This window comes from Staurois parvus, unplaced genomic scaffold, assembly GCF_062004578.1.
Source record: "Staurois parvus isolate SC_StPar_1 unplaced genomic scaffold, SC_StPar_1.0 ptg000234l, whole genome shotgun sequence".
In the NCBI taxonomy this organism is placed as follows: Eukaryota; Metazoa; Chordata; class Amphibia; order Anura; family Ranidae; genus Staurois; species Staurois parvus.
In genome coordinates, this window is record NW_028318030.1 from 6,229,083 (window position 1) to 6,254,522 (window position 25,440).

General features: G+C 44.5%; 1 protein-coding gene and 1 long non-coding RNA gene across 6 annotated transcripts in view; one reads left to right on the forward strand and one right to left on the reverse strand.

Moving 5' to 3' along the window:
* Positions 1-25,440, forward strand: part of LOC149460168 (sperm flagella and cilia-associated protein 1-like) — an 85,731-nt gene that overhangs the window by 30,255 nt on the left and 30,036 nt on the right. For all 4 annotated transcript variants that reach the window (XM_089680038.1, XM_089680040.1, XM_089680039.1 and 1 more), the window contains exon 5: positions 11,612-11,696. In XM_089680038.1, coding sequence (XP_089536164.1) covers positions 11,612-11,696 — 85 coding nt within the window. The remainder of the gene's footprint in view (positions 1-11,611; positions 11,697-25,440) is intronic.
* The window catches only part of LOC149460169 (uncharacterized), a 97,487-nt gene that overhangs the window by 9,140 nt on the left and 62,907 nt on the right, over positions 1-25,440 (reverse strand). The window contains exon 5 of one of the 2 annotated variants that reach the window (XR_016313126.1): positions 21,678-21,724. This is a non-coding gene — a long non-coding RNA (uncharacterized LOC149460169). Of the gene's footprint in view, positions 1-21,662; positions 21,725-25,440 lie in introns of both variants that reach the window. The other variant, XR_016313125.1, reaches the window with a different exon arrangement.

A 25,440-nucleotide genomic window follows, 5' to 3' on the forward strand; every position in this document is an offset into this window, starting at 1 on the left:
GTGCATGATGGGAGTCCTTTTTATGCCTTCAGGTCTCTGAGGTCCACCCCCCTGAGGGGCGTGGCTGATGACATATAAGCCTGTGGCCCGCACATGCTCTTTGCACTTGTGTCTTGTGTCTTTGTGTTACTATTACTCTGTTCTGACTCTCGTGACTCTCCTGGTATTCTGATTCGGCTTGTGACTTGACTATTCTTTGTATTCTCCTTTGATCTGACCCTCTGTTGCTGAACCCGGCTTGTGACCTGTGATTCTCGTCTGCTGTCCTGTACTGTTTTGTCCTGTTGTTGTTGACCCCGGCTTGTCTGACTACTCTTTTGTTTCTTCCACCAGCTACACGCCATTGGCGGCGGCCATTACCGCAGCTGAGGTGTCTTGGGGGCCGCGACCTGGTTCCTGGCTGCGTCAAGTCCATCCCCACCATCAGGGGCCCTGGTGAAGGGCAGCCTGGGACTTAGACTCCGCGCCCTGAGGGACTCCGGTCTGTGGGTGGTGGTTGTCGTCAGCCAGTGCGTTACATTGGTAGGCCTGCCTGTCCGTTCCTCGGCTCCTGCCCTGACATTACACAAGTGCCATGAACCCTGACGGTGCAGGCACGCCTTCGCTCCCAACGCTAGTCGCCAGACTCGATCAACAGGATTACCTGTTGGATCAGTTCGCTCAGGCGTTGCAAACTCTGCTTGCACGCACTGCACACCTTGCTCCTGGTGCTATTAGGCCGGTAGTCACTCCGGTGGTCTCTCCCGCTGCTTCTCCGCCTATTGCGTCCACCACCTCGGTGGCTGCATCAGCGGCACCCAGAGGTATGACTGGCTCTGCCCCTCTTCCACAGCGCTTTGGGGGTGAGCCGAGTCAGTGGCGTGGGTTCCTCAACCAGGTGGGTATTTATTTTAAATTAATACCCCACGCCTTCCCGTCTGAGAGGTCAAAGGTTGGGTTCCTAATTTCACTACTCTCAGACAAGGCCTTGGCCTGGGCAAATCCTTTATGGGAGAGGAACGACCCGGTGATTCAAGGTTTTTCCGGTTTTGTCGATGCCTTCCGTAGGGTATTCGACGTACCAGCTCGTTCCGCCTCGGCGGCCAAGCTGCTCATGACCATGCATCAGGGTTCACGGACCGTGGCCGAGTACGCCATAGAGTTTTGTACCCTGGCGGCAGAGGTCGGTTGGAACAATGAGGCTCTGGTGGCTGCGTTTTCCCATGGTCTTTCTGACACACTGAAGGACGAGATTGCAGCCAAGGAACTGCCTGTGGTGTTGGAGGAGCTCATCTCTTTCCTGATCCTGATTGACACCAGGCTCAGGGAGAGGCCTTCACTCAAGGAACGCCTGCGGAGGCCTTCCAATCGACTGGCACCTGCGTTTTCTGTCCCACCCGTTCCTCCCTCTCCTCCCACGCCTCCTGGGGATGGATTGTCTGGTGGTGAGCCCATGCAGCTGGGGTTTGCTCGCCTTTCCGAGGGGGAGCGGGCCGCTCGGCGTCGGGAGGGTCGCTGCCTGTACTGTGGTCTTGGTGGGCACTTTCGGCAGTCCTGTCCGGTCCGTCCGGGAAACGCTCGCACCTGAGATCCTGTCGGGGACAGATCTTGGGTGGAGTCTCCTCGTCCTCGGCGTTCCACAGAGATAAGCCACTGATCACCGTTGTCCTCTCTTGGGCGGAGGGCTCGGTGACGGCCCAGGCGTTGGTAGATTCTGGGGCCAGCGGGTTGTTTATGGACAGCTCGTTTGGTGCCCAGCACTCCATTCCCCTGCAGGCTCGAGTTACCCCATTGGTTCTCGAGGCGATAGATGGCAGGCCCCTGCAACCACCGCAGGTTACCCACGAGACTGTGCCAGTGGAAGTAGCTATTGGGGCTGTTCACAGGGAGTTGGCCTGTTTCCAGGTGATTTCTTCTCCGCACTATTCGGTGGTTTTGGGGTATCCCTGGCTCCAGATGCACAATCCAACCTTCAATTGGCAAATAGCCGAGATTCTCTCGTGGTCTCCACAGTGTGGGGCCGGTTAAGGTGTTGTGTGCCTCCTCGGACTCTGCGTTGCCCTCTGATTATGGGGAGTACCAGGACGTGTTTGATAAGGTATGCGCTGGTGCCTTACCTGCTCTTCGTCCTTACAACTGTGCCATATCCTTGCAACCCGGTGCCACTCCTCCGCGTGGCAGGGTGTATCCTCTCTCGGTTGCGGAGAATAAGGCCATGGAGGAATACGTTGCGGATGCGCTTTCCCGGGGGCACATTCGTAAGTCTACTTCCCCAGCAGGAGCAGGCTTTTTCTTTGTAAAGAAGAAGGGTGGTGAATTGAGGCCTTGCATTGATTATAGGGGTCTTAATCGAATCACCACTAAGAATACCCGATTGCCTTGATTACTGAGTTATTCGACCGCCTTAAGGGGGCAACAGTCTTGACCAAACTTGACCTTAGGGCGGCGTACAACCTCGTACGGATCAAACAGGGGGATGAGTGGAAGACCGCGTTTAACACCAGAACCGGTCACTACGAATACCTGGTGATGCCCTTCGGGTTGTGTAACGCGCCCGCAGTTTTTCAGGAATTCATAAACTATGTCCTTCGTGATTTGTTGCAGCAGTGCGTGGTAGTTTAGTTGGATGACATCCTGGTTTACTCTGCCTCCATGGAGTCCCATATCCAGGATGTCAAGCAGGTGCTGCAACGATTACGCAAGAACGAACTTTTTTGTAAACTTGAGAAGTGCTAATTCCATCGATCCCAAGTTGCCTTTTTAGGCTACATCATTTCTGCGGAGGGATTCTCCATGGACCCTCAGAAGGTTTCGGCGGTTCTGCAGTGGCCTCGTCCCAATGGTCTTTGGCCCATTCAGCGCTTTTTGGGTTTTGCCAACTACTATCGGAAGTTCATCCGGAACTTCTCCACGCTGGCAAAGCCTCTCTCAGACCTAACCAAGAAGGGCAGTAATCCTCACGAGTGGCCACCTGAGGCCATCGTAGCGTTCGAGGCTCTGAAATCCGCCTTTGCGTCGGCTCCGATACTGTCTCATCCCAATCCTGGATTGCCCTTTGTCCTTGAGGTTGATGCATCCGAGACGGGAGTAGGCGCTCTCCTGTCTCAACGTCGGTCGCCCGATGGACCCCTACTTCCCTGTGGGTTCTACTCCAGGAAGCTTTCCTCTGCAGAGTGCAACTACCAGATTGGAGATCGGGAGTTGTTGGCAATCATTCTGGCTCTCAAGGGATGGAGGCACCTGCTCGAGGGCTCCGCGGTTCCGATCCTCATTCTTACCGATCATAAGAACCTGACTTATCTTTCGGAGGCCAAAAGATTGACACCCCGCCAGGCCAGATGGGCTCTGTTCTTGTCACGCTTCAACTATGTGGTTTCATATTTTCCTGGTTCCAAGAATGTCAGGGCTGATGCGTTATCACGGCAATACTCTGAGTTGTCCAGGGAAGACTCTGAGCCAATCTCGGTTATTCCTCCAGATCAGATCCTGGCTGCCATTCGCACCAGTCTGACCTCTCCTCTTGGGGAGCAGATTTTGGCGGCCCAATCTGATGCTCCCCCCGGGAGGCCGGAGGGTAGATGTTTTGTACCCGAGGGATTGCGCACCCGCCTGCTGCGTACCTACCATAACGCCAAAACTGCCGGGCATCCGGGGAAGAACCAGCTGTGTTGGGTCGTCTCTCGCTTATTCTGGTGGCCAACCCTCCGTGCCGACATTGCCTCTTATGTAGCGGCATGTTCGATCTGTGCCCAGAATAAGTCTCCACGGCATCTCCCTTTGGCTCTTCTGCAACCCATTCCCAATGGGGAGCGTCCTTGGTCACATCTAGGGATGGACTTTATTGTAGTCAGTTCGTGTCCAGATTCTGGCGCGCCTTCTGCTCCCAGTTGGGTATTAGTCTCTCCTTTTCCTCAGCCTACCACCCGCAGTCCAATGGGGCTGCGGAGCGTTCCAATCAGGCCTTAAAACAATTCCTTTGATGTTATATTTCAGACCATCAGGACGATTGGGCCGATCTCCTGCCTTGGGCAGAGTTTGCCAGGAACTCGGCGGTCAACTCCTCCTCCGGGATGTCGCCCTTCATGGCCAACTATGGGTTCCAACCCGCAGTATTACCTGAGAGGTTCTCACCACAGGACATTCCGGCTGTGGAGAACCATCTTGCTGCCCTGCGTTCTTCATGGGGGCAGATCCAGAGGGCCTTGAGGGACTCGGCTCAGCGCCAAAAGTTCCAGGCTGATCGCAGACGGTTGCCCGCTCCTTCATACCAGGTCGGCGATCGGGTGTGGTTGTCTACTCGCAACCTCAATCTTCGGGTGCCCACACCCAAACTAGCTCCCCGTTTTGTCGGTCCTTTCCGCATTCTCCGCAAAGTGAATCCGGTGGCCTATGCCCTTGCCCTTCCGTCTGGGATGCGGATCTCCAATATCTTTCATGTTTCCCTGTTGAAACCTCTGATCTGCAATCGCTTCACCACCTCTCTGCCTCGGCCCCGTCCTGTCCGGGTTGACGGTCATGAGGAGTATGAGGTGAGCCGGATCCTGGACTCTCGATTGGTGCGCGGTCGATTACAGTTCCTGGTTCATTGGCGCGGTTATGGTCCTGAGGAGCGTTCCTGGGTTCCTTCCGCGGATGTCCATGCTCCTGCCCTCCTCCGCGCTTTTCATATCCTCTTTCCTCAGAAACCTTTTGTTGAGCCGCGGAGGGGGAGGGGTCCTTGAGGAGGAGGTACTGTCAAGGTCCTACCTTTTCCCTGAGGTTATGTTACTCCATGTGCTGGCGTCCATCTTGGATTCTGCTGTGCATGATGGGAGTCCTTTTTATGCCTTCAGGTCTCTGAGGTCCACCCCCCAGAGGGGCGTGGCTGATGACATATAAGCCTGTGGCCCGCACATGCTCTTTGCACTTGTGTCTTGTGTCTTTGTGTTACTATTACTCTGTTCTGACTCTCGTGACTCTCCTGGTATTCTGATTCGGCTTGTGACTTGACTATTCTTTGTATTCTCCTTTGATCTGACCCTCTGTTGCTGAACCCGGCTTGTGACCTGTGATTCTCGTCTGCTGTCCTGTACTGTTTTGTCCTGTTGTTGTTGACCCCGGCTTGTCTGACTACTCTTTTGTTTCTTCCACCAGCTACACGCCATTGGCGGCGGCCATTACCGCAGCTGAGGTGTCTTGGGGGCCGCGACCTGGTTCCTGGCTGCGTCAAGTCCATCCCCACCATCAGGGGCCCTGGTGAAGGGCAGCCTGGGACTTAGACTCCGCGCCCTGAGGGACTCCGGTCTGTGGGTGGTGGTTGTCGTCAGCCAGTGCGTTACATTGTTAGGCCTGCCTGTCCGTTCCTCGGCTCCTGCCCTGACAGTAGGGTCCAGGTATTGCCTCATGCTACCAGACGTGACACGGAGCCTAGCCAAATGCAAAGCTAGTGAAAAACAGTCAGAAAAGATGAGTAGGAAAATAAATATCAGTGGCCTCCACCTGTAAAACCATTCCTGTTTTGGGGGTCATCTCCTTGTTGCCCATCTAGTGCACCTGTTGGTAATTTCATTAACACCAAAGCAGCTGAAACTGATTAACAAACCCCTCTGCTGCTTAACTGACCAGATCAATTGACTTGATGTGATACTCTGATTAAAAAGTGTCCCTTACATTTTTTTGAGCAGTGTGTGTGTATATGTGTATATGTATATGTATATATATATATATATATAAATATATATATATATATATACAGTGGGGCAAAAAAGTATTTAGTCAGCCACCAATTGCGCAAGTTCTCCCACTTAAAAAGATGAGAGAGGCCTGTAATTGGCATCATAGGTAGACCTCAACTATGAGAGACAACATGAGAAAAAAAATCCAGACAATCACATTGGCTGATTTGAAAAGAATTTATTTGCAAATTCTGGTGGAAAATAAGTATTTGGTCACCTACAAACAAACAAGATTTCTGGCTCTCACAGACCTGTACCTTCTTCTTTAAGAGGATCCACTGTCCTGCACTCATTACCTGTATCAATGGCACCTGTTTGAACTTGTTATCAGTATAAAAGACACCTGTCCACAACCTCAAATAGTCACACTCCAAACTCCACTATGGTGAAGACCAAAGAGCTGTCGAAGGACACCAGAAACAAAATTGTAGACCTGCACCAGGCTGGGAAGACTGAATCTGCAATAGGCAAGCAGCTTGGTGTGAACAAATCAACTGTGGGAGCAATTAGAGATGAGCGAATTTTTCAAAAATTCGATTCGGCTGATTCGGCGAATTCCAGGAAGAAATTCGATTCAATGCGAATTAATTCGCTACGAAGTTAACTTATAAAAAGGGTTTCTAGGCTTCAGAGAGCCTTTAAATTAGTGCAGAACACTGTACCTTTAATTTAAATGCCCTTGGAGATGAGGAAGGAGAAGGAGAAGGAGAAGGATGAGAAGAAGGAGAAGGAGAAGGATGAGAAGAAGGAGAAGGATGAGAAGAAGGAGAAGGATGAGAAGAAGGAGAAGGAGGAGAAGGAGAAGGATGAGAAGAAATAGAAGGAGAAGGATGAGAAGAAGGAGAAGGATGAGAAGAAGGAGAAGGATGAGAAGAAGGAGAAGGATGAGAAGAAGGAGAAGGAGAAGGATGAGAAGAAGGAGAAGGATGAGAAGAAGGAGAAGGATGAGAAGAAGGATGAGAAGAAGGAGAAGGATGAGAAGAAGGAGAAGGATGAGAAGAAGGATGAGAAGAAGGAGAAGGATGAGAAGAAGGAGAAGGATGAGAAGAAGGAGAAGGATGAGAAGAAGGACAGTTCTGTGACAGTTTCTGTCTATTTCTGACAGTTCTGTGACATTCACTCCATACAGCGGTTTCAACCGCTGTATGGAGGGAATGTCCCAGAACTGTCAGAAATAGTCTATTTCTGACAGTTCTGGGACATGTATGGAGGGAATGTCCCAGAACTGTCAGAAATTGTCTATTTCTGACAGTTCTGGGACATGTATGGAGTGAATGTCCCAGAACTGTCATAAATAGTCTATTTCTGACAGTTCTGGGACATTCACTCCATACAGCGGTTGAAACATTGTATCTATTTGTTTCCATAAATGACATTCTGCAGATACACTTAGAGGAGCTCTGCAGATACACTTTTTGCCGGCTTGGAATTATTCTTATTTTCATCCTACTTCTTCATCCTCATCCTCTTCTTCTTCTGAGGATGAGGATGAAGAAGAAGAAGAAGAAGTAGGATGAAAATAAGATTAATTCCAAGCCGGCAAAAAGTGTATCTGCAGAGCTCCTCTAAGTGTATCAGCAGAGCTCCTCTAAGTGTATCTGCAGAATAGAGGAACTCTGCACATACACTTTTTGCCGGCTTGGAATTATTCTTATTTTCATCCTACTTCTTCTTCTTCTTCATCCTCTTCTTCTTCTGAGGATGAGGATGAAGAAGAAGAAGAAGTAGGATGAAAATAAGATTAATTCCAAGCCGGCAAAAAGTGTATCTGCAGAGCTCCTCTAAGTGTATCAGCAGAGCTCCTCTAAGTGTATCTGCAGAATAGAGGAACTCTGCACATACACTTTTTGCCGGCTTGGAATTATTCTTATTTTCATCCTACTTCTTCTTCTTCATCCTCATCCTCTTCTTCTTCTTCTGAGGATGAGGATGAAGAAGAAGAAGTAGGATGAAAATAAGATTAATTCCAAGCCGGCAAAAAGTGTATCTACAGAGCTCCTCTAAGTGTATCAGCAGAGCTCCTCTATGTGTATCTGCAGAATAGAGGAACTCTGCACATACACTTTTTGCCGGCTTGGAATTATTCTTATTTTCATCCTACTTCTTCTTCTTCTTCTTCATCCTCATCCTCATCCTCTTCTTCTTCTTCTGAGGATGAAGAAGAAGAAGAAGTAGGATGAAAATAAGATTAATTCCAAGCCGGCAAAAAGTGTATCTGCAGAGCTCCTCTAAGTGTATCTGCAGAGCTCCTCTAAGTGTATCTGCAGAATAGAGGAACTCTGCACATACACTTTTTGCCGGCTTGGAATTATTCTTATTTTCATCCTACTTCTTCTTCTTCTTCATCCTCATCCTCTTCTTCTTCTTCTGAGGATGAAGAAGAAGAAGAAGTAGGATGAAAATAAGATTAATTCCAAGCCGGCAAAAAGTGTATCTGCAGAGCTCCTCTAAGTGTATCTGCAGAGCTCGTCTAAGTGTATCTGCAGAATAGAGGAACTCTGCACATACACTTTTTGCCGGCTTGGAATTATTCTTATTTTCATCCTACTTCTTCTTCTTCTTCTTCATCCTCATCCTCTTCTTCTTCTTCTGAGGATGAGGATGAAGAAGAAGAAGAAGTAGGATGAAAATAAGATTAATTCCAAGCCGGCAAAAAGTGTATCTGCAGAGCTCCTCTAAGTGTATCAGCAGAGCTCCTCTAAGTGTAAGTGTATCTGCAGAATAGAGGAACTCTGCACATACACTTTTTGCCGGCTTGGAAATATTCTTATTTTCATCCTACTTCTTCTTCTTCTTCTTCTTCTTCATCCTCATCCTCTTCTTCTTCTTCTGAGGATGAAGAAGAAGAAGAAGAAGTAGGATGAAAATAAGATTAATTCCAAGCCGGCAAAAAGTGTATCTGCAGAGCTCCTCTAAGTGTATCTGCAGAGCTCCTCTAAGTGTATCTGCAGAATAGAGGAACTCTGCACATACACTTTTTGCCGGCTTGGAATTATTCTTATTTTCATCCTACTTCTTCTTCTTCTTCCTCATCCTCATCCTCTTCTTCTGAGGATGAGGATGAAGAAGAAGAAGAAGTAGGATGAAAATAAGAATTCCAAACCGGCAAAAAGTGTATGTGCAGAGTTCCTCTATTTCTGACAGTTCTCTGACAGCTTCTTCACATGTACAGCGGTTGAAACATCTGTATCCTAAATGGAAACTAATAGATACAATGTTTCAACCGCTGTACATGTGTTCCTTCTGTCAGAGAACTGTCAGAAATAGCGGAGCTCTCTGCAGGGACACTTTTGCCGGCTGATCGGGAAAAATCGAATTTTTCCTGAAATTCGTATCGAATTCCGGTTCGCCTGGTTCGATTCGCTTCGCTCATCTCTAGGAGCAATAATTAGAAAATGGAAGACATACAAGATCACTGATAATCTCCCTCGATCTGGGGCTCCACGCAAGATCTCACCCCATGGGGTCAAAATGATAACAAGAACGGTGAGCAAACATCCCAGGACCACACGGGGGGACCTAGTGAATGACCTGCAGAGAGCTGGGACCAACATAACAAAGGCTACCATCAGTAACACACTACGCTGCCAGGGACTCAGATCCTGCAGTGCCAGACGTGTCCCCCTGCTTAAGCCAGTACATGTCCGGGCCCGTCTGAAGTTTGTTAGAGAGCATTTGGATGATCCAGAAGAGGATTGGGAGAATGTCATATGGTCAGATGAAACCAAAATAGAACTGTTTGGTAGAAACACAACTCGTCATGTTTGGAGGAGAGAGAATGCTGAGTTGCATCCAAAGAACACCATACCTACTGTGAAGCATGGTGGTGGCAACATCATGCTTTGGGGCTGTTTCTCCGCAAAGGGACCAGGATGACTGATCCATGTACAGGACAGAATAAATGGGGCCATGTGTTGTGAGATTTTGAGTGCAAACCTCCTTCCATCAGCAAGGGCATTGAAGATGAAACATGGCTGGGTCTTCCAACATGACAATGATCCCAAACATACCGCCCAGGCAACAAAGGAGTGGCTTCGTAAGAAGCATTTCAAGGTCCTGGAGTGGCCTAGCCAGTCTCCAGATCTCAACCCCATAGAAAACCTTTGGAGGGAGTTGAAAGTCCGTGTTGCCCAGCGACAGCCCCAAAACATCACTGCTCTAGAGGAGATCTGCATGGAGGAATGGGCCAACATACCAGCAACAGTGTGTGCCAACCTTGTGAAGACTTACAGGAAACATTTGACCTCTGTCATTGCCAACAAAGGATATATAACAAAGTATTGAGATGAACTTTTGATATTGACCAAATACTTATTTTTTCTCATTTTGTCTCTCATATTGTTCCTCTAGACTGTTCAAAAAAAATAGCAGTGTTTGTATTCTTTACAAACTCAAACATTCACTATATAAACTGAAAAATGTTTGAAGATTTTGCTTTCCTTTGAATCACTTAATGAATATTTAATTGTATAACCACTGTTTCTGAGAACTGCTGTACATCTGTATTGCATGGAGTCAAACAACCTCTGGCACCTGTGAACAGGTATTCCAGCCCAGGATGATTGGACTACATTCCACAGTTCTTCTCTAGTTCTTGGTTTTGCCTCAGAAACTGCACTTTTGATGTCACCCTACAAGTTTTCTATTGGATTAAGATCCGGGGATTTGGCTGGCCACTCCATGACGTCAATCTTGTTGGTCTGCAACCAAGATGTTGCACATTTACTGGTGTGTTTGGGGTCGTTGTCTTGTTGGAACACCCATTTCAAGGGCATTTCCTCTTCAGCATAAGGCAGCATGACCTCTTCAAGTATTCTGATGTATTCAAACTGATTCATGATCCCTGGTATGCGATAATAGGCCCAACACCGTAGTATGAGAAACATCCCCATATCATGATGCTTGCGCAACCATGCTTCACTGTCTTCACAGTGTACTGTGGTTTGAATTCAGTGTTTGGGGGTCGTCTGACAAACTGTCTCCGGCCACTAGACCCAAAACGAACAATCTTACTTTCATCAGTCCACAAAATGTTGCGCTATTTCTCTTTAGGGCAGTCAATGTGCTCTTTGGCAAATTGTAACCTCTTCAGCACATGTCTTTTTTTCAACAGTGGGACTTTGCAGGGGCTTCTTGCAGATAGCTTGGCTTCACATAGGCGTCTTCTAATTGTAACAGTACTCACAGGTAACGTTAGATCTTCTTTGATCTTCCTGGAGCTGATTGTTGGCTGAGTCCTTGCCATTTTGGCTATTCTTCTGTCCATTCGAATGGTAGTTTTTCGCTTTTTTCCACGTCTTTCAGGTTTTGGTTGCCATTTTAAAGCATTTGCGATCATTTTAGCTGAGCAGCCTATCATTTTCTGCACTTCTTTATATGTTTTCCCCTCTCCAATCAACTTTTTAATCAAGGTACGCTGTTCTTCTGAACAATGTCTGGAACAATCCATTTTCCTCAGAATTTCAGAGAGAAATGCACTGTAACCAGCATGTACAACATTTGCTGCCTTCCTTCCTTCCTTAAATAAGGGCAATCATTGCCACCTGTTTTTCAAAGAATGAATGACCTCACTAATAGAACTCCACACTGCTATTATTTTGAACATGCCCCTTTCAATTAGTGATTCAGTTACACAGAATCAGCAGCATGCATGTCATGACTGTTGGGTCTGTTGGATTTCTATTACTCTACTACACCTGCTAGTAAATTATTTGCCATGTAGAAATATAATTTCTACCAAAAACAGTGACTGATCAGGTTAGTGATGTCTGACTGCTATTATTTTGAACACAACTGTATATATTTGACATAACTATAGGGGCCAAACACTTTTGACACTAGCAAAAGCTAATGTAGGTTATGGTTAATTTATATGTTTTATACACTTGTTTTTCTTAATAGAGTATTTACTGTTTCAGGTTCCACAGCTGTTACTTCACCCACGTATGGCAGGACATTTCCTAATGTAGGTCTTACAGGTCAGGCACACAATCACCTAAAAAGGTATGATATCAACAGGATTTTTCTTTGAGCAGGAACATAGGGAATGCAGTTCTGACACTTCTAGCACTGAATGTATGTAATGGCAAGGGGTGCCAGGGTGTGCTGGAGGGTCTATTGATGCTGGCTGCTGGGAGATCCTTTGTCACTTTAGGGGATCTGTTTTTGAATGTGGGTCTATTATTGCTGGTGGGGAATCTATTGTGGCTCGGGGGTCAATTGTTGCTGGGAGGGATCTATTGTTGAGTGAGAGGTCTATTGATACTGACTTCTGGAAGATCTGTTGTTGCTGCTGGAGGCATATTTTTACTGTGGTGGTATTTTGTTGCAGAGGGTCCATTGTTGCTAAGGAGAAAATAACTTTAGGGTAAATGTCTTTTTTTTACATGATAGGTTTTACCCAGTGGATTCTTAAGGTATTGTGTGGCCTTCATTCACTGAGAAAATAGGGGTTTTCTGGATTCATGTACAAATTTCCCAATTTCTTTCTATTTGTGTTCTAATAAAGTTATTATGGTAGTGGTAAATATGCTGGAGATGCTCAGTAAGTAGAAGCAGTGCTGCCCATGGGTATGGTTTATAATGAAACACAGTTCATTCAATATGATAAGGTCATAAGAAACCTAATAAAACCTCCCTCTTAGATTGTAAGCTCCAAGGAGCAGGGCCCTCCTAACCCTCTTGTATTGAACTGTATTGTTGCTGTATTGTCTTCTGTTATATTGTAAAGTGCTGCGCAAACTGTTGGCACTATATAAATCCTGTATAATAATAAAATAAGCTTCTGATGTAGTGAATTCAATTTGGTATTTCCAAATAATAATAGTAGAATTGTAATTAGAGATACATGTAAACGCATTTAAAAATGCACGCATTCCCATATTTACCTGACATCATTAGGCATCACACCTATAGTCTTCTGCCAGGTCCACCAGGTTTTTGGCCTGAGATTGTTGCTTTCTCATTTTCCACCACACATTGTGATTGTGAACTTCCTGTTCCATTATTAAATTCTCTCAGTGATACCGACCTTTATTTTTTTTGCATCAGTGGCCAAAATAGCACATTCCCCTAGTAACAGTCTCTGATAATGTTGATAGACACTTTCCAGTATTAACCCTCATATAAGCACTATAAAAATGAATGGCCAGTAACATATTTAACACCCCTGATGACATCCATTAAAATTAATGGTCAATCTTAAACTGATGACAGTCACGTCATACACGTGCCTACTTGGCAGAACTGCTTGAATGGCCAAAAGGTCCACACAGCTGTGCCATACACCGATGAACCTCACCCCTTCTGCAAATAGGCTGATCTAGGTTGATTGATGCACAGAAAGTAGTTCTTTCTGTTCAAAACTAGCTGTGAAATCTATTTTACAGCATGAAGAAAAGGAAGGAGTGAATGACAGTGCAGAGGATGAGTTACGTTGGTTACAAAACCCCTTGCAACCACCTGAGTGGCTATGGATGTAGTTACACTGTTGTTCACAGTAAATGTTCCTTGCAATGAATGTTCCTAAATAAAATGTGTCCTTGCTATTTTTTATATATATATATATATATATATATATATATATTAGATGTTAATACCCCTAATTACATGTTTCAATATGTTATGTTTTAATAAGCTTCTCTTCCTTTTATACATGGCACCTCTTTTATAATATGCCTGTATACCTTTGTAACTTGAATCCTATAAGTAGGGTATCAAAAGGAACAGTGGTATCAAATTTATAATTCCACCTCTGATATTAAATACTTTTGCTTGCAGTAATATGGCTTCATTTTCCTGCTTCCAAACCACTGCATTCTGTGTTTTACTATTTCCATTAGAGTTAAAAAAAAATTAATTTATTAAAAACACCCCTTTAAAGTATTTGTTCAGCCACTGAGCTGCTCCAGTATGTGAACACGCATGTACATTCTCAAAATAGTTTACTATGAAATATTTCCAGTCAACACTCCTAGCTAGTACGTAAGTGAAATGGTGGAAAACCATGGAGGAATGTCATGAAAGCTATAGTGAGGAAAATAGATGAGTTATTTGTAGCAGCCAATTAGGTTTTACATTTTGTTCCATAATCTGCACTAAAAATAAAAAGCCAGAATTGGATTTGTAGCTAAATGGCTGCACTTTTCTCTAATTTGGCTTTAATAAGTATGACTCACAGGAAAGATCCAGCTGTGCTCACATGTCAATGCATTTACATTCATTTATTAATCTTTTGCTCTGGATGGGAACCTTTGCATTTATTTATATAACTGTTATCTGTACTGAGTCTCCCCATTATTCTTCTTTCAATTGATGGCTGACATTGCATCAAAGGTTGATATCTGAGATGGAAAGAACAAAATTCTATCATTTGTTGGGATCTGGTGAACAGAAGGTAGATGCTCCAAGGTCTCAAGAGATGATAATAATTCATTGCAGGCCACTAGCAGTCGGGGGTTCATACTCCCAGATTAGACACAGGAAACTGAGGTCAGGAGTTAAAAGATTTCTTTGCTTTTCTTAGTTCACTTTCCCATAGGCAGGGGTCTTTCCAGACAGCAACATTCTTATTTTTGCAGTTTTCCACAAAAGTAACAGTCATATTAAAGACAAACAACAGAACAGCAAAATGTTGGATTTTTGTATTGAAAAAAAAAATGTTCACATGTGAGTAAATAAAAGAACTTGCATTTCTTTAAGCATGTTGATGGGTATACTACACATTTTGGATTGTATTTAAATTTGAGTTGCAGTTATGATGTTTTATTCTTGCACTTCTAAAAGATCCCAAACACGTTTTGCTAAATACAACACAAGTTAAAAAAATGTAGCATCCAGCTAATGAATGCAAATGTTTATGTTTTAACAACAGTTTTTAACTGCTTCCATGCTTCCCTATAGCAGAAATACTGCTACAGGACGGCACAGGTGTGCAAAATCACACATATATATGTGTGTGTATGTGATTTTGCAGTTGCGGGTTGCGCGGTCTTGGCTGTCATTTACCGGGTCCCGGCCGGTGATTCCCTGCCGGCACCCAGCGATCTCCAAGTATTACCGACAGGGGAGAGGCCTGTATGTAAACAATACAGATCTCTCCCCCTGTCAGCTCTGCACACTGCTTTTTATGGCCATACAAAGCAGTGTGCTTACAATGTAAAGCACACACAGCCCACATAGTAAAATAGCACACAGTTAACCTTTGATCACCCCACATGTTAACACCTTCCTGCCCAGTGCCATTATTACAGAGTCCGTGCTTTTTATTAGCAGTCCCGCTATAAGTCGCTGATTGCCACCATTACTAGTATAAAAAAAAATTCCAGTATATATAATCGCCATTTGAAACACTATAACTTTCACGTAAACCAATTAATTTACACGTATTGGGATTTTTTTTTTTAGCAAAGACATTTTGGCCTAAATTTATGATGAAATTTTATTTATAAAATTTCTTTACTGCACATGTTTAATAGGAAAAAGTCAAAAATATAGGTTTTTTTTTTTTCAAAATTGTCAGTTTTTTTTTTTTTATTATAGCGCAAAAAATAAAAAAACACACAGGTGATCAAATAACACAAAGAGAAATCTCTATTTGTGGGGAATAAATAATGTAAATTTCATTTATGTACAGCATTGCATGACTGCGCAATTGTCAGTTAAAGTAACGCAGCACTGTAATGCAACAAATGGTCTGATCAGAAAGGGGAGTAAATCCTGTGAAGGGCAAGTGGTTAAGCAAAGTTTATTAAATTATTTAAATCTAAGTGCTGTTGTGCAACATAATACTCTAAGATTATCAGTACCTTAAGTTTTTTTTAACATCTATAGGCCAGGCATTACCAGATGGACAAATCAAATAAATTAGGGGTAGGCAACCCTGAAAAGCAGGAGATCTACCTGAACAACATGGGAGCAGTAAAAGATCACCGGACACCGTTGCCTCCTCACACCTGATTTAAACCTCTAAATAAACCGTAAACCACAGTGCATCAATGTGAAAGCAGCCCTATACTACTATACCCAGTGTATTGCTTCACATTGACCTGAAGGTCTCTTCTTTCCTGCTGCTGGCACCACTCTGGAGACCACTAGCCAAGATAAGAGGTGGAGTGCAGTTGGTATCATTCTGCATGGAACAGGGGCCAGCACTACAGAGGAGGCATCAGCTTATGCAGCTTTTTCTCTCTACTACAGCTCCAACTTTACAGTTTCTCTGCATTGCACTCAGTTTGATGCTCTGGGATGGTGGATCAGCAAGCCCAGACTGCAATCTACCAGCCACCTGGTTGCAATCTACTGGTAGATCACGACCTACTGGTTACTGACCCCCGAAATAGACTATATTCCCTGTGCCAGACAATGGAAGACCTCACTTTTATTAGCAACTAACAGTCTTCCAAAATTCAACCTGAGGAACGTACCACCTATCTTTAAAGTAAATGTTGAAAACAAATTTCAGATGTTAAACATAATTGATAGAGAACCAGATGAACTGTGAACTAATAGAAAGTGACCAGAATGAATCGGATAAAAACTAGGATAAAATAAAAAATACCAAGAAATCAAAGTAGATGACACAAAATGCTTAAAAAGTGCACAAAGGAGAACAGAAGCTAAAATCTATACAGATAAAAATCTTGTAAAAGGGTTGAATAGTGAATTCCAAATAGCTGACACAAGGAACAACATTACAACAATATCTGTAAAGAGATTAAAGATTGAAATAAATGTGGAAAAACAAGTTATCACTTTCCAAAAGGTTCATGAAAAAAAACATTTCAGCTTTGAATGTGTCTGTCCAAAGATGTCCATGGATACATCATCACTAATGGAACTGTAATCAAGTAAGGATGGAAGGAGTACATATAAGACCTTTTTAGCAAAGATATCATAACCAATGTACTTCTGAGACCAGCTACACAGAAGATGGGAAATTAAGTCAGACTGGCACTGAGATCACTGCCAAATAGGAAAGTCACAGAAATTTGTAACATTGCATCAGAATGACTACAAGAAACTGAAGACGAATTAGTTAAATGCACAGTGGCTTAGTGGTTAGCACTTCTGCCTTGCAGCACTGGGGTCCTCAGAATCTTTGACAGGACACTAGCTGCATGGAGTTTGCATGTTCTCTCTGTGCAGACATGGGTTTCTTCAGGGTCCTCCAGTTTCCTCCTACACTCCTATGACATGTTTTTCAGCCATTGTCTATATTAGCCCTAATATATATGTACATACAGTACATTTAAACTACTATATAAGGTCCTCGAGAGCAGGGACTGATGTGTATGTATAGTATACTGTAGCTGCTGACTTTTAATATAAGGATACTTACTTGTCGCGGCGACCAGCACCATCCTCACCTGGGTTAGATCTTTGCTAGCCTTTGGGTTTCTGGCGCCAGCATAGCAAGTAAGGGTAACTGTAAGTGAATGTTTAATGAATAGCTGCTGAACACAGTCATTCATAAGAAATGTGACCAACCCCCCCTCCCATGCCGCTGCTGTCTACAGTGTGCCAATCTACCACCCTGTGTGCCTGCTTGCTCAGGAAGGCTGATCATGTGCCCCTACAGTGCCACTCTCCTTCCTGCCCTTGTATGCCTTCCTCCTGCTGTGTACCCTCCTCCAGCTGTTGCTCTCCCCCCCCCCCCATCAGTTAGACTTGTGTCCTGCCCTTCTGCCATTCTCATTCGGGGGGACTTGGGGAGATAATTAAACATGCCTCTAATGTTTACCAAGCTCTTTCACTTTCTCAAAGTACCAAGCAATTCCAAGCTCATTCATACTGAAAGAAGCCTGGGCTGTAAAGGGGGTGGAAGCAGCTGGCTCAGGCTCTCAGCAGCATCTGGGTGGATCCTGACCTTAAAGTGCGCTTTAGCCCATTGTCAGCGTAATCTGGGTCATAAGAGTGCAGGAATAAGGGCACTCCTGTGACCCAGAAAAGAGGAAAGGCCAAAAAAGCTTTGGCTATACGTCTCTTTTTTTTTAAATTCTCTATTTTTGAAGACAGCAGTTTCCAACCATAGAAGACATAGCATTAAGGCAAATACAGTACAATCAGAGTACAAAAGGAATCTATAATTCTGTAAATAGGTGTTGTCAGGCACCTAGAAGTCACAAGAGGACCCTGAAGATATCCGGAGTCCCCAGAAACTGGGAGTCCAAGGAGCCACCACAGGTTGAAAACCTGTGAAATAATCACTGTAAAGGATACCTTTTATCTGAGACAAAGAAGTAAGTTAGAAAGTGACAGAAAATGGAGTAAAGGGAAAGAAAGAAGAAAGTGAGAGGAAAAAAAGGGCAGGGGGCGTTAAAGGGTGGTTGGGGGAGGAAGGAGAGGGTATGGGGTGGTGTGACGAATGACTACACATCATCATGGCAAGGAGGGCTCAAATATCTAATCACTAGGATGACCCACCTCGAGAAGAGACTTCCCTTCCTCTGAGAAAATAAACATGTTCCATAGAGCACTACTTTTTAAAATGTACTGCAACAAAAATACCATGCGATCTGGTGCGGGAAAACGCACTGTGCTTGCGAATTGCGTTTGGGGTGTCATTGACGTCTTACTAACACCCACTGCAGTTCACAAATGGGAGTGTGTTTTGCATGCAGTGTGAATTGCACTGGAACGCATATCACGTTCCCATTCAATTCCTGTGCAGACATGGTGTAAACTAGCCCTGGTTTCTTTAGGTGTTCATCTCTCTCTTTTGTCTGTATACAAAAAAAATAAAATAAAATAAAATCTTGGCTTAATTCACACTGAAGAACATTTCCATTACACATGCTCAAATAAAACAGGCAGTCGGTGTCCTAACCATTCCCTGAGCACTTTGCAGGCAAGACTGTAGTATCCATAATGTGAAAGTTAATGCTGCTGTCTGGTGAATAATGGCCTCATTAACCCATTTTACCTGTCTGTTTGGAGTTTGGACTACAGAGCCTGCTGAGGGTGATTCCTTGCCTGCCCTACACTGAGTACTGACTGGACTGACACAGGGAGAGGGTTCTCAGCCTCCAATAGCTGCAACTCCTCCTGTTCTATCATCTTGTGTCCAGTTCTAGATAAGAGATCACAGGACATGTGAAGGCACACCCTTTCTGAAGACGTATTAGTGTACGAAACGTGTCTTGGAGGAGCATGCAAGCTTTGATGTCACGCCGCCGGGTCACGGAGATCCGGCAGCCCCATTTGATCACCAGCTGGTTAGTGCTCATAGCAGCTTGTTGCTGCAATATTCCTGCCTATTGTTTTGATACAACCTCTTGGCACATGTTTGGCGTACAGCATTTACATGTATGAGGATATATTTTTTGCTGCTGTATAGCATCCTTCATTAAATATTTCTGACATTACTACACTTTGGGTATTTCCATCTGTTGCTCTGCATTGAGCATTTAATCCCCCAGAGCGCCCCCTGGTGACTATTCCACTGTACTGAAGAGGCTGCACCCGTGTCCTTAAAGTGGACCTCCGGGCTGAGAGCATATATCAAGATGATGTACATCCATCTCTGGCTGGCTCTATTCGTATCCTGAAAGGAACCCCCTGGCAGACCTCCGTTTTGTTGATACATCGCGCATTTTCTTTGCTCGTCCGGTGAGTGCGCACTTTATACATATCCTGCCCCTCACCGAGTCTTACGAAAGCTACGACTGTGGGAATAATATATCACCTTTGAGCTCTTATATTGTGGACTAATAATCCATTTATGAATATTGTTACCATACATTTGTCCAGATTATACTTAGCGCTGCAGTTATCCTACATTTTACCTGTCTGTTTGGAGTTTGGACTACAGAGCCTGCTGAGGGTGAGGGTGATTCCTTGTCTGCCCTACACTGAGTACTGACTGGACTGACACAGGGAGAGGGCTCTCAGCCTCCAATAGCTGCAACTCCTCATGTTCTCCTATCATCACCTATCAGTTCTAGATAAGAGATCACAGGACATGTGTGTGCAGAGGGAGATAATTTATTTAATCAGACAAGGCTTCTTGACAGGATGACTAAGGGGTGGTTGTTAACTCTTTCAGCAAAGTAGATGGAAAACAGCACATTGCGATACATAGGAGGAATCTGCTTCTGCTTTAAAGAACAGGAGCTGGCAGGCAATCCCCAGGGCCCCCTGGAGCAGGGACCAGGTTGCAACTGCGACTTCTGTGACCCCCTTTGTACCGTTTGCTTGGAGAACAACTTTAAGCATTAAAGTACATATACAGTCAGGTCCATAAGTATTGGGACATCGACACAATTCTAACATTTTTGGCTCTATACACCACCACAATTGATTTGAAATGAAACAAACAAGATGTGCTTTCACTGCAGACTGTCAGTTTTAATTTGAGGGTATTTACATCCAAATCAGGTGAACGGTGTAGGAATTACAACAGTTTGCATATGTGCCTCCCACTTGTTAAGGGACCAAAAGTAATGGGACAATTGGCTTCTCAGCTGTTCCATGGCTAGGTGTGTGTTATTCTCTCATTATCCCAATTACAATGAGCAGATAAAAGGTCCAGAGTTCATTTCAAGTGTGCTATTTGCATTTGGAATCTGTTGCTGTCAACTCTCAAGATGAGATCCAAAGAGCTGTCACTATCAGTGAAGCAAGCCATCATTAGGCTGAAAAAACAAAACAAACCCATCAGAGCGATAGCAAAAACATTAGGCGTGGCCAAAACAACTGTTTGGAACATTCTTAAAAAGAAGGAACGCACCGGTGAGCTCAGCAAAACCAAAAGACCCGGAAGACCACGGAAAACAACTGTGGTGGATGACCAAAGAATTCTTTCCCTGGTGAAGAAAACGCCCTTCACAACAGTTGGCCAGATCAAGAACACTCTCCAGGAGGTAGGTGTATGTGTGTCAAAGTCAACAATCAAGAGAAGACTTCACCAGAGTGAATACAGAGGGTTCACCACAAGATGTAAACCATTGGTGAGCCTCAAAAACAGGAAGGCCAGATTAGAGTTTGCCAAACGACATGTAAAAAAGCCTTCACAGTTCTGGAACAACATCCTATGGACAGATGAGACCAAGATCAACTTGTACCAGAGTGATGGGAAGAGAAGAGTATGGAGAAGGAAAGGAACTGCTCATGATCCTAAGCATACCACCTCATCAGTGAAGCATGGTGGTGGTAGTGTCATGGCGTGGGCATGTATGGCTGCCAATGGAACTGGTTCTCTTGTATTTATTGATGATGTGACTGCTGACAAAAGCAGCAGGATGAATTGTGAAGTGTTTCGGGCAATATTATCTGCTCATATTCAGCCAAATGCTTCAGAACTCATTGGACGCCACTTCACAGTGCAGATGGACAATGACCCAAAGCATACTGCAAAAGCAACCAAAGAGTTTTTTAAGGGAAAGAAGTGGAATGTTCTGCAATGGCCAAGTCAGTCACCTGACCTGAATCCGATTGAGCATGCATTTCACTTGCTGAAGACAAAACTGAAGGGAAAATGCCCCAAGAACAAGCAGGAACTGAAGACAGTTGCAGTAGAGGCCTGGCAGAGCATCACCAGGGATGAAACCCAGCGTCTGGTGATGTCTATGCGTTCCAGACTTCAGGCTGTAATTGACTGCAAAGGATTTGCAACCAAGTAATAAAAAGTGAAAGTTTGATTTATGATTATTATTCTGTCCCATTACTTTTGGTCCCTTAACAAGTGGGAGGCACAAATGCAAACTGTTGTAATTCCTACACCGTTCACCTGATTTGGATGTAAATACCCTCAAATTAAAGCTGACAGTCTGCGGTTAAAGAACATCTTGTTCGTTTCATTTCAAATCCATTGTGGTGGTGCATAGAGCCAAAAATGTTAGAATTGTGTCGATGTCCCAATATTTATGGACCTGACTGTAATTGCAGCCTAAATCAAAATCATCACAATCATGTTCCTTCCCCCATGCTCCTATCTACACTGACAAACCTGTGTAAAAATGATGTACATACTTGCCAATTACGTACCAGCTCTGGTCCTGTCATGTAATCTGGCTCCCCTGTGTCAGTGGCAGCTGCAAGGGAGAGGAGGAAGTGTTAACAATGGCTGACTTAAACAGGTTAGTCAGAATAGGTGTTCAGAGTGGGTAAGGGGACATTTTTAAGAATAGTTAGGTTTAGACTGGAATTCTACTTTAATTCAACCTGTTCTCTTCTTACCTGGGTTGTTTTAGTGTTTTGAATATTGTATAACTGAAGCAATAAACCATTCCAAATGTTCGCCCCTAAAGAAATTACAGAACACAAACCCACAGTTTGTTGCCACTTACAGTCTCAACTATGAATATTTGTGTGTCTAACATTAGGAAATCTGTTTCTGGTGTAAAAATATGGGTCATTTCTCTACTCTGTGTAGCCCAGTGCTGGCTAACTCACCTGTGCCATTGCAAGATATTCATAATAGGAACTATGTTGAGCTAATGCTCCCTCGAGTGTTTAGTTGTAATAGTGACATTGTGTTCAGAGGCACAGAGAAGGAGAGGAGGATTCAACAAAGAGCTGGGGATTGTGGGACATGTAGTCCAGAAGGCTGAGATTTGCAATGAGCCAATGCTGTTGTGAACTATAAGTTCCATCTGGCTGGAGAAAGAGAAGAAGAATGCTGGGAGAGGATATACAGTATATTTCAGACTCTGGAGAAAGCTCTTCCTCTAGGGGCTACGGACTGAAGCTGCAAGGAGGGACCTGGCTGTGGTGGAGAGTTAAGTAGACCGTGCAGTCTGGAGGGTGTGGAGAGTCTTTTGGTGGTTGAGCTACAGACCTGCAAGCAGGCCATCCGTCCCCATCTTCCTGTTGGCAGAGTGACTGACCAGAGATGTGCGCTTCATCACTGCCAAAGTCACAGCGGAATCCCAGTGTTTCAAGGGGCTCAGCCAGGCACCCCTATGCTGGTTGCAGATTCTGCAGGAGCTCTTCCAGGACATGCTGATTCCCTTGAGCCTCAGTGTTGTCAGGATTGGTGAGTTAGCAGAAGCTCACACTGTGTACACTCCTTACGAAGGGACACTGTATGCAGAGACCTTCTCCTTACATCTTCTCATGATATAGCAGTCTCTATCAGCAACCATTCATATAAATTATCCATCATTGCTGGTCACCATTGCACAGCAATATCTTTGGGCCCTTATTGAGCTAATTGAAGATCCAGGACATTCCCCCAAGACTCTCTTTTAACAGTCCTCAAGCCAAGGACTCAGTTTCTATATCTGTGCGTATGTTAAAGGGGGACTTTGTGTAGATTTTGTTTATAGCATAACTCATACATATAGCTCTTACAAAGTGTGTTATTTATGAACCTGTGGCATTAGGATTTTAAGGGAGCAGGTTGACACTGAGAAGTCTTTTTTTTTTTTTCCATTTCATACCTGGAGTCAAAAGCTCCCACTGAGCATATTTGAAATACACTGTGATGCCAAAAGTATTTTGTACAGCCCTTCAAATCATGGGATTCAGGTGTTCCAATCACCTCCTTGGCCACAGGTGTAAAAAAAAACAAAATAAACCAAGAACCTAGGCATGCAGACTGCTTCTACAAACATTTGTGAAATAACGGGTCGCTCTAAGGAGCTCAGTGAATTCAAGCGTGATACTGTGATAGGTTGCCACCTGTGCAATAAGTCCATCCCTGAAATTTCTTTGCTACTAAATATTCCATGGTCAGCTGTTCGTGATATTATACCAAAGTACGAGCAACTGGGAACATTGTACATTACAGGACACAGGATCTTAGTCTTAGATGAAGCTACCTTCAGGTGATTGGATACTGGCAAATAAAGCTGTAAAGACAGGCATACAGGCATAGCATAACCCCTTCCAAACCCAGCAAGCCTCAGTTTTTTGCTTGTGTCCTTAGATATGTGGACTTCTTTCCTTGCTGCTCTGAGAAAAGCAAACCTTTTTTCATTTTTTTCCTACTATTTTGTATTATCAAATTTATAGCCAGTCCTAGCCATTGCTCCTTCTATTTAGCAGCTTACTGGGTCAATTGACTCCTCGGCTCCGTCTTGGACTGGTACCTGGACTCTGCCAAGAAGAAGATGGAGGACTGGCCTGTAATATAATTTCAGGCATTAGATTCTGCTTACCTAGGCATGTTAGGGGAATGCCCACCGTGGAAGGGGGTGGGGAGTGGGGAAGAGCTGGAGGGGACTTGTTTCTATCATTTATTGGTTGCTGGAATCACAAGATGCCACAGTAAGTCAGGGCCACGGCCCTATCTTGGAACCCAGAGTGCTGCTGCCCTAGTCCCTAGGAGGTTGATGATAGAGCACTAGACTGCACCTTTTTTTTGATGCAGCTAATGGCCATAATTTTAGCTACTGCCTCAATTTAAACTTGGCACCATTTACCCATGAGTATCCCACATTCTTGCATAGGTTGGGGCTGCCTCCACACAGCCTCAGTCACACAGTGACTTACTACATGGATGTGAGTCATCTTAGACTTTTGGGCTTTCGATCATCTGGCAAATCTACTCCCTGCTTCTCCTGGCTACAAGGCACTTCTTGGACTCCTAGTCTCCCACTGCCTACAATGACTGCTTACAGTAGGTATACCCCCTTTTTTCTCTGTAGTACAGATTTGTAATTACCCATCTTGTCCCTCACTATACATTGTGGATCATGGGCACAAGAAAAGTGGGTCAGCTGGCCTTGCCATTACACACTCAGATAACAACGCCGAGGAAAGGGGGGAGGCTGGCTGCAGCATCACCCCTAATGGTCCTGAATCTGTTGGTCCTGACCACTTTCAACAATCCGAGTTGCTATCCTCTTTAGATATCTCCCTAGCTCCTTCTGGCATATTCCCATCCTCCTTCCTTTCCAGAGAGGCATTTTTAGCCACTACGTTTGATTTTATGGGTAGGCTGTCTGCCCTATTAGAGGCTTCAGATAACAGGGAATGCACTTGGGCTCCCTCTACCTCTCCTTCACAGTCCATCCCTGATTCTCCTCTAACAGTTTTTATGCTCCCCACAGAGGAGCACAGGGAGATACCCAAACAGCTGATATCTCTCCCAAGCGGAAATATACTATTTCTATCCTTATTGACACAGTGTCTTGCTCTGGATCAGCCTCTGTCAACCCAACCAATGGTCACTAGCCTGGGTTTTATAAAGATACCTTGGCTGGCCAAATTGCTTCCAGTACACTTACTCCTGGAACATGACTCTAATGGTCACTGGCCATGCCCTGCAAAAATATTTGTCCCTCCCAAGCACTTTGCTCAGCAATATCCTACTGAGCAGGGATCCCTGTTGACAGTTCCTGGATAAAAGGTTAGAATCCCTTTGAAGCAGTGTTTTTTCTGGCAGCTCCTGCTATACAACCTGCCAAAGCCACCATGTCAGTCAGACTTTAACTGTCACCCAAAACATGGCTCAAGACACTAGATCCATTCTGATGGATCTGTCTGTCCTCATTTGGAGCTCTTACATATTGCCTAACGCTACTGCATGGATGGTTTTGATGATACTCCTAGGCAAAAATCCAGAGTGAGCCTCCTTTTAATTGATATTTAAGGCATCATTTGGCTCAAGTGGAAGAAAAAAGAATGAAAACGTCTCTACAGGCAAACCTTTGGTTCCTGTAATGAAGATGAGCTCTTTTCGCTTCTCTTGGGTCTTTGCATATAGGTCCAAGCCTGGCTTAGATTTCCACTGTGAGACCTAGATGTCAAACCCTGCCAAGACAGGTAATAATCCCTCCTTCTAATGAGGGGGTACTTCCCC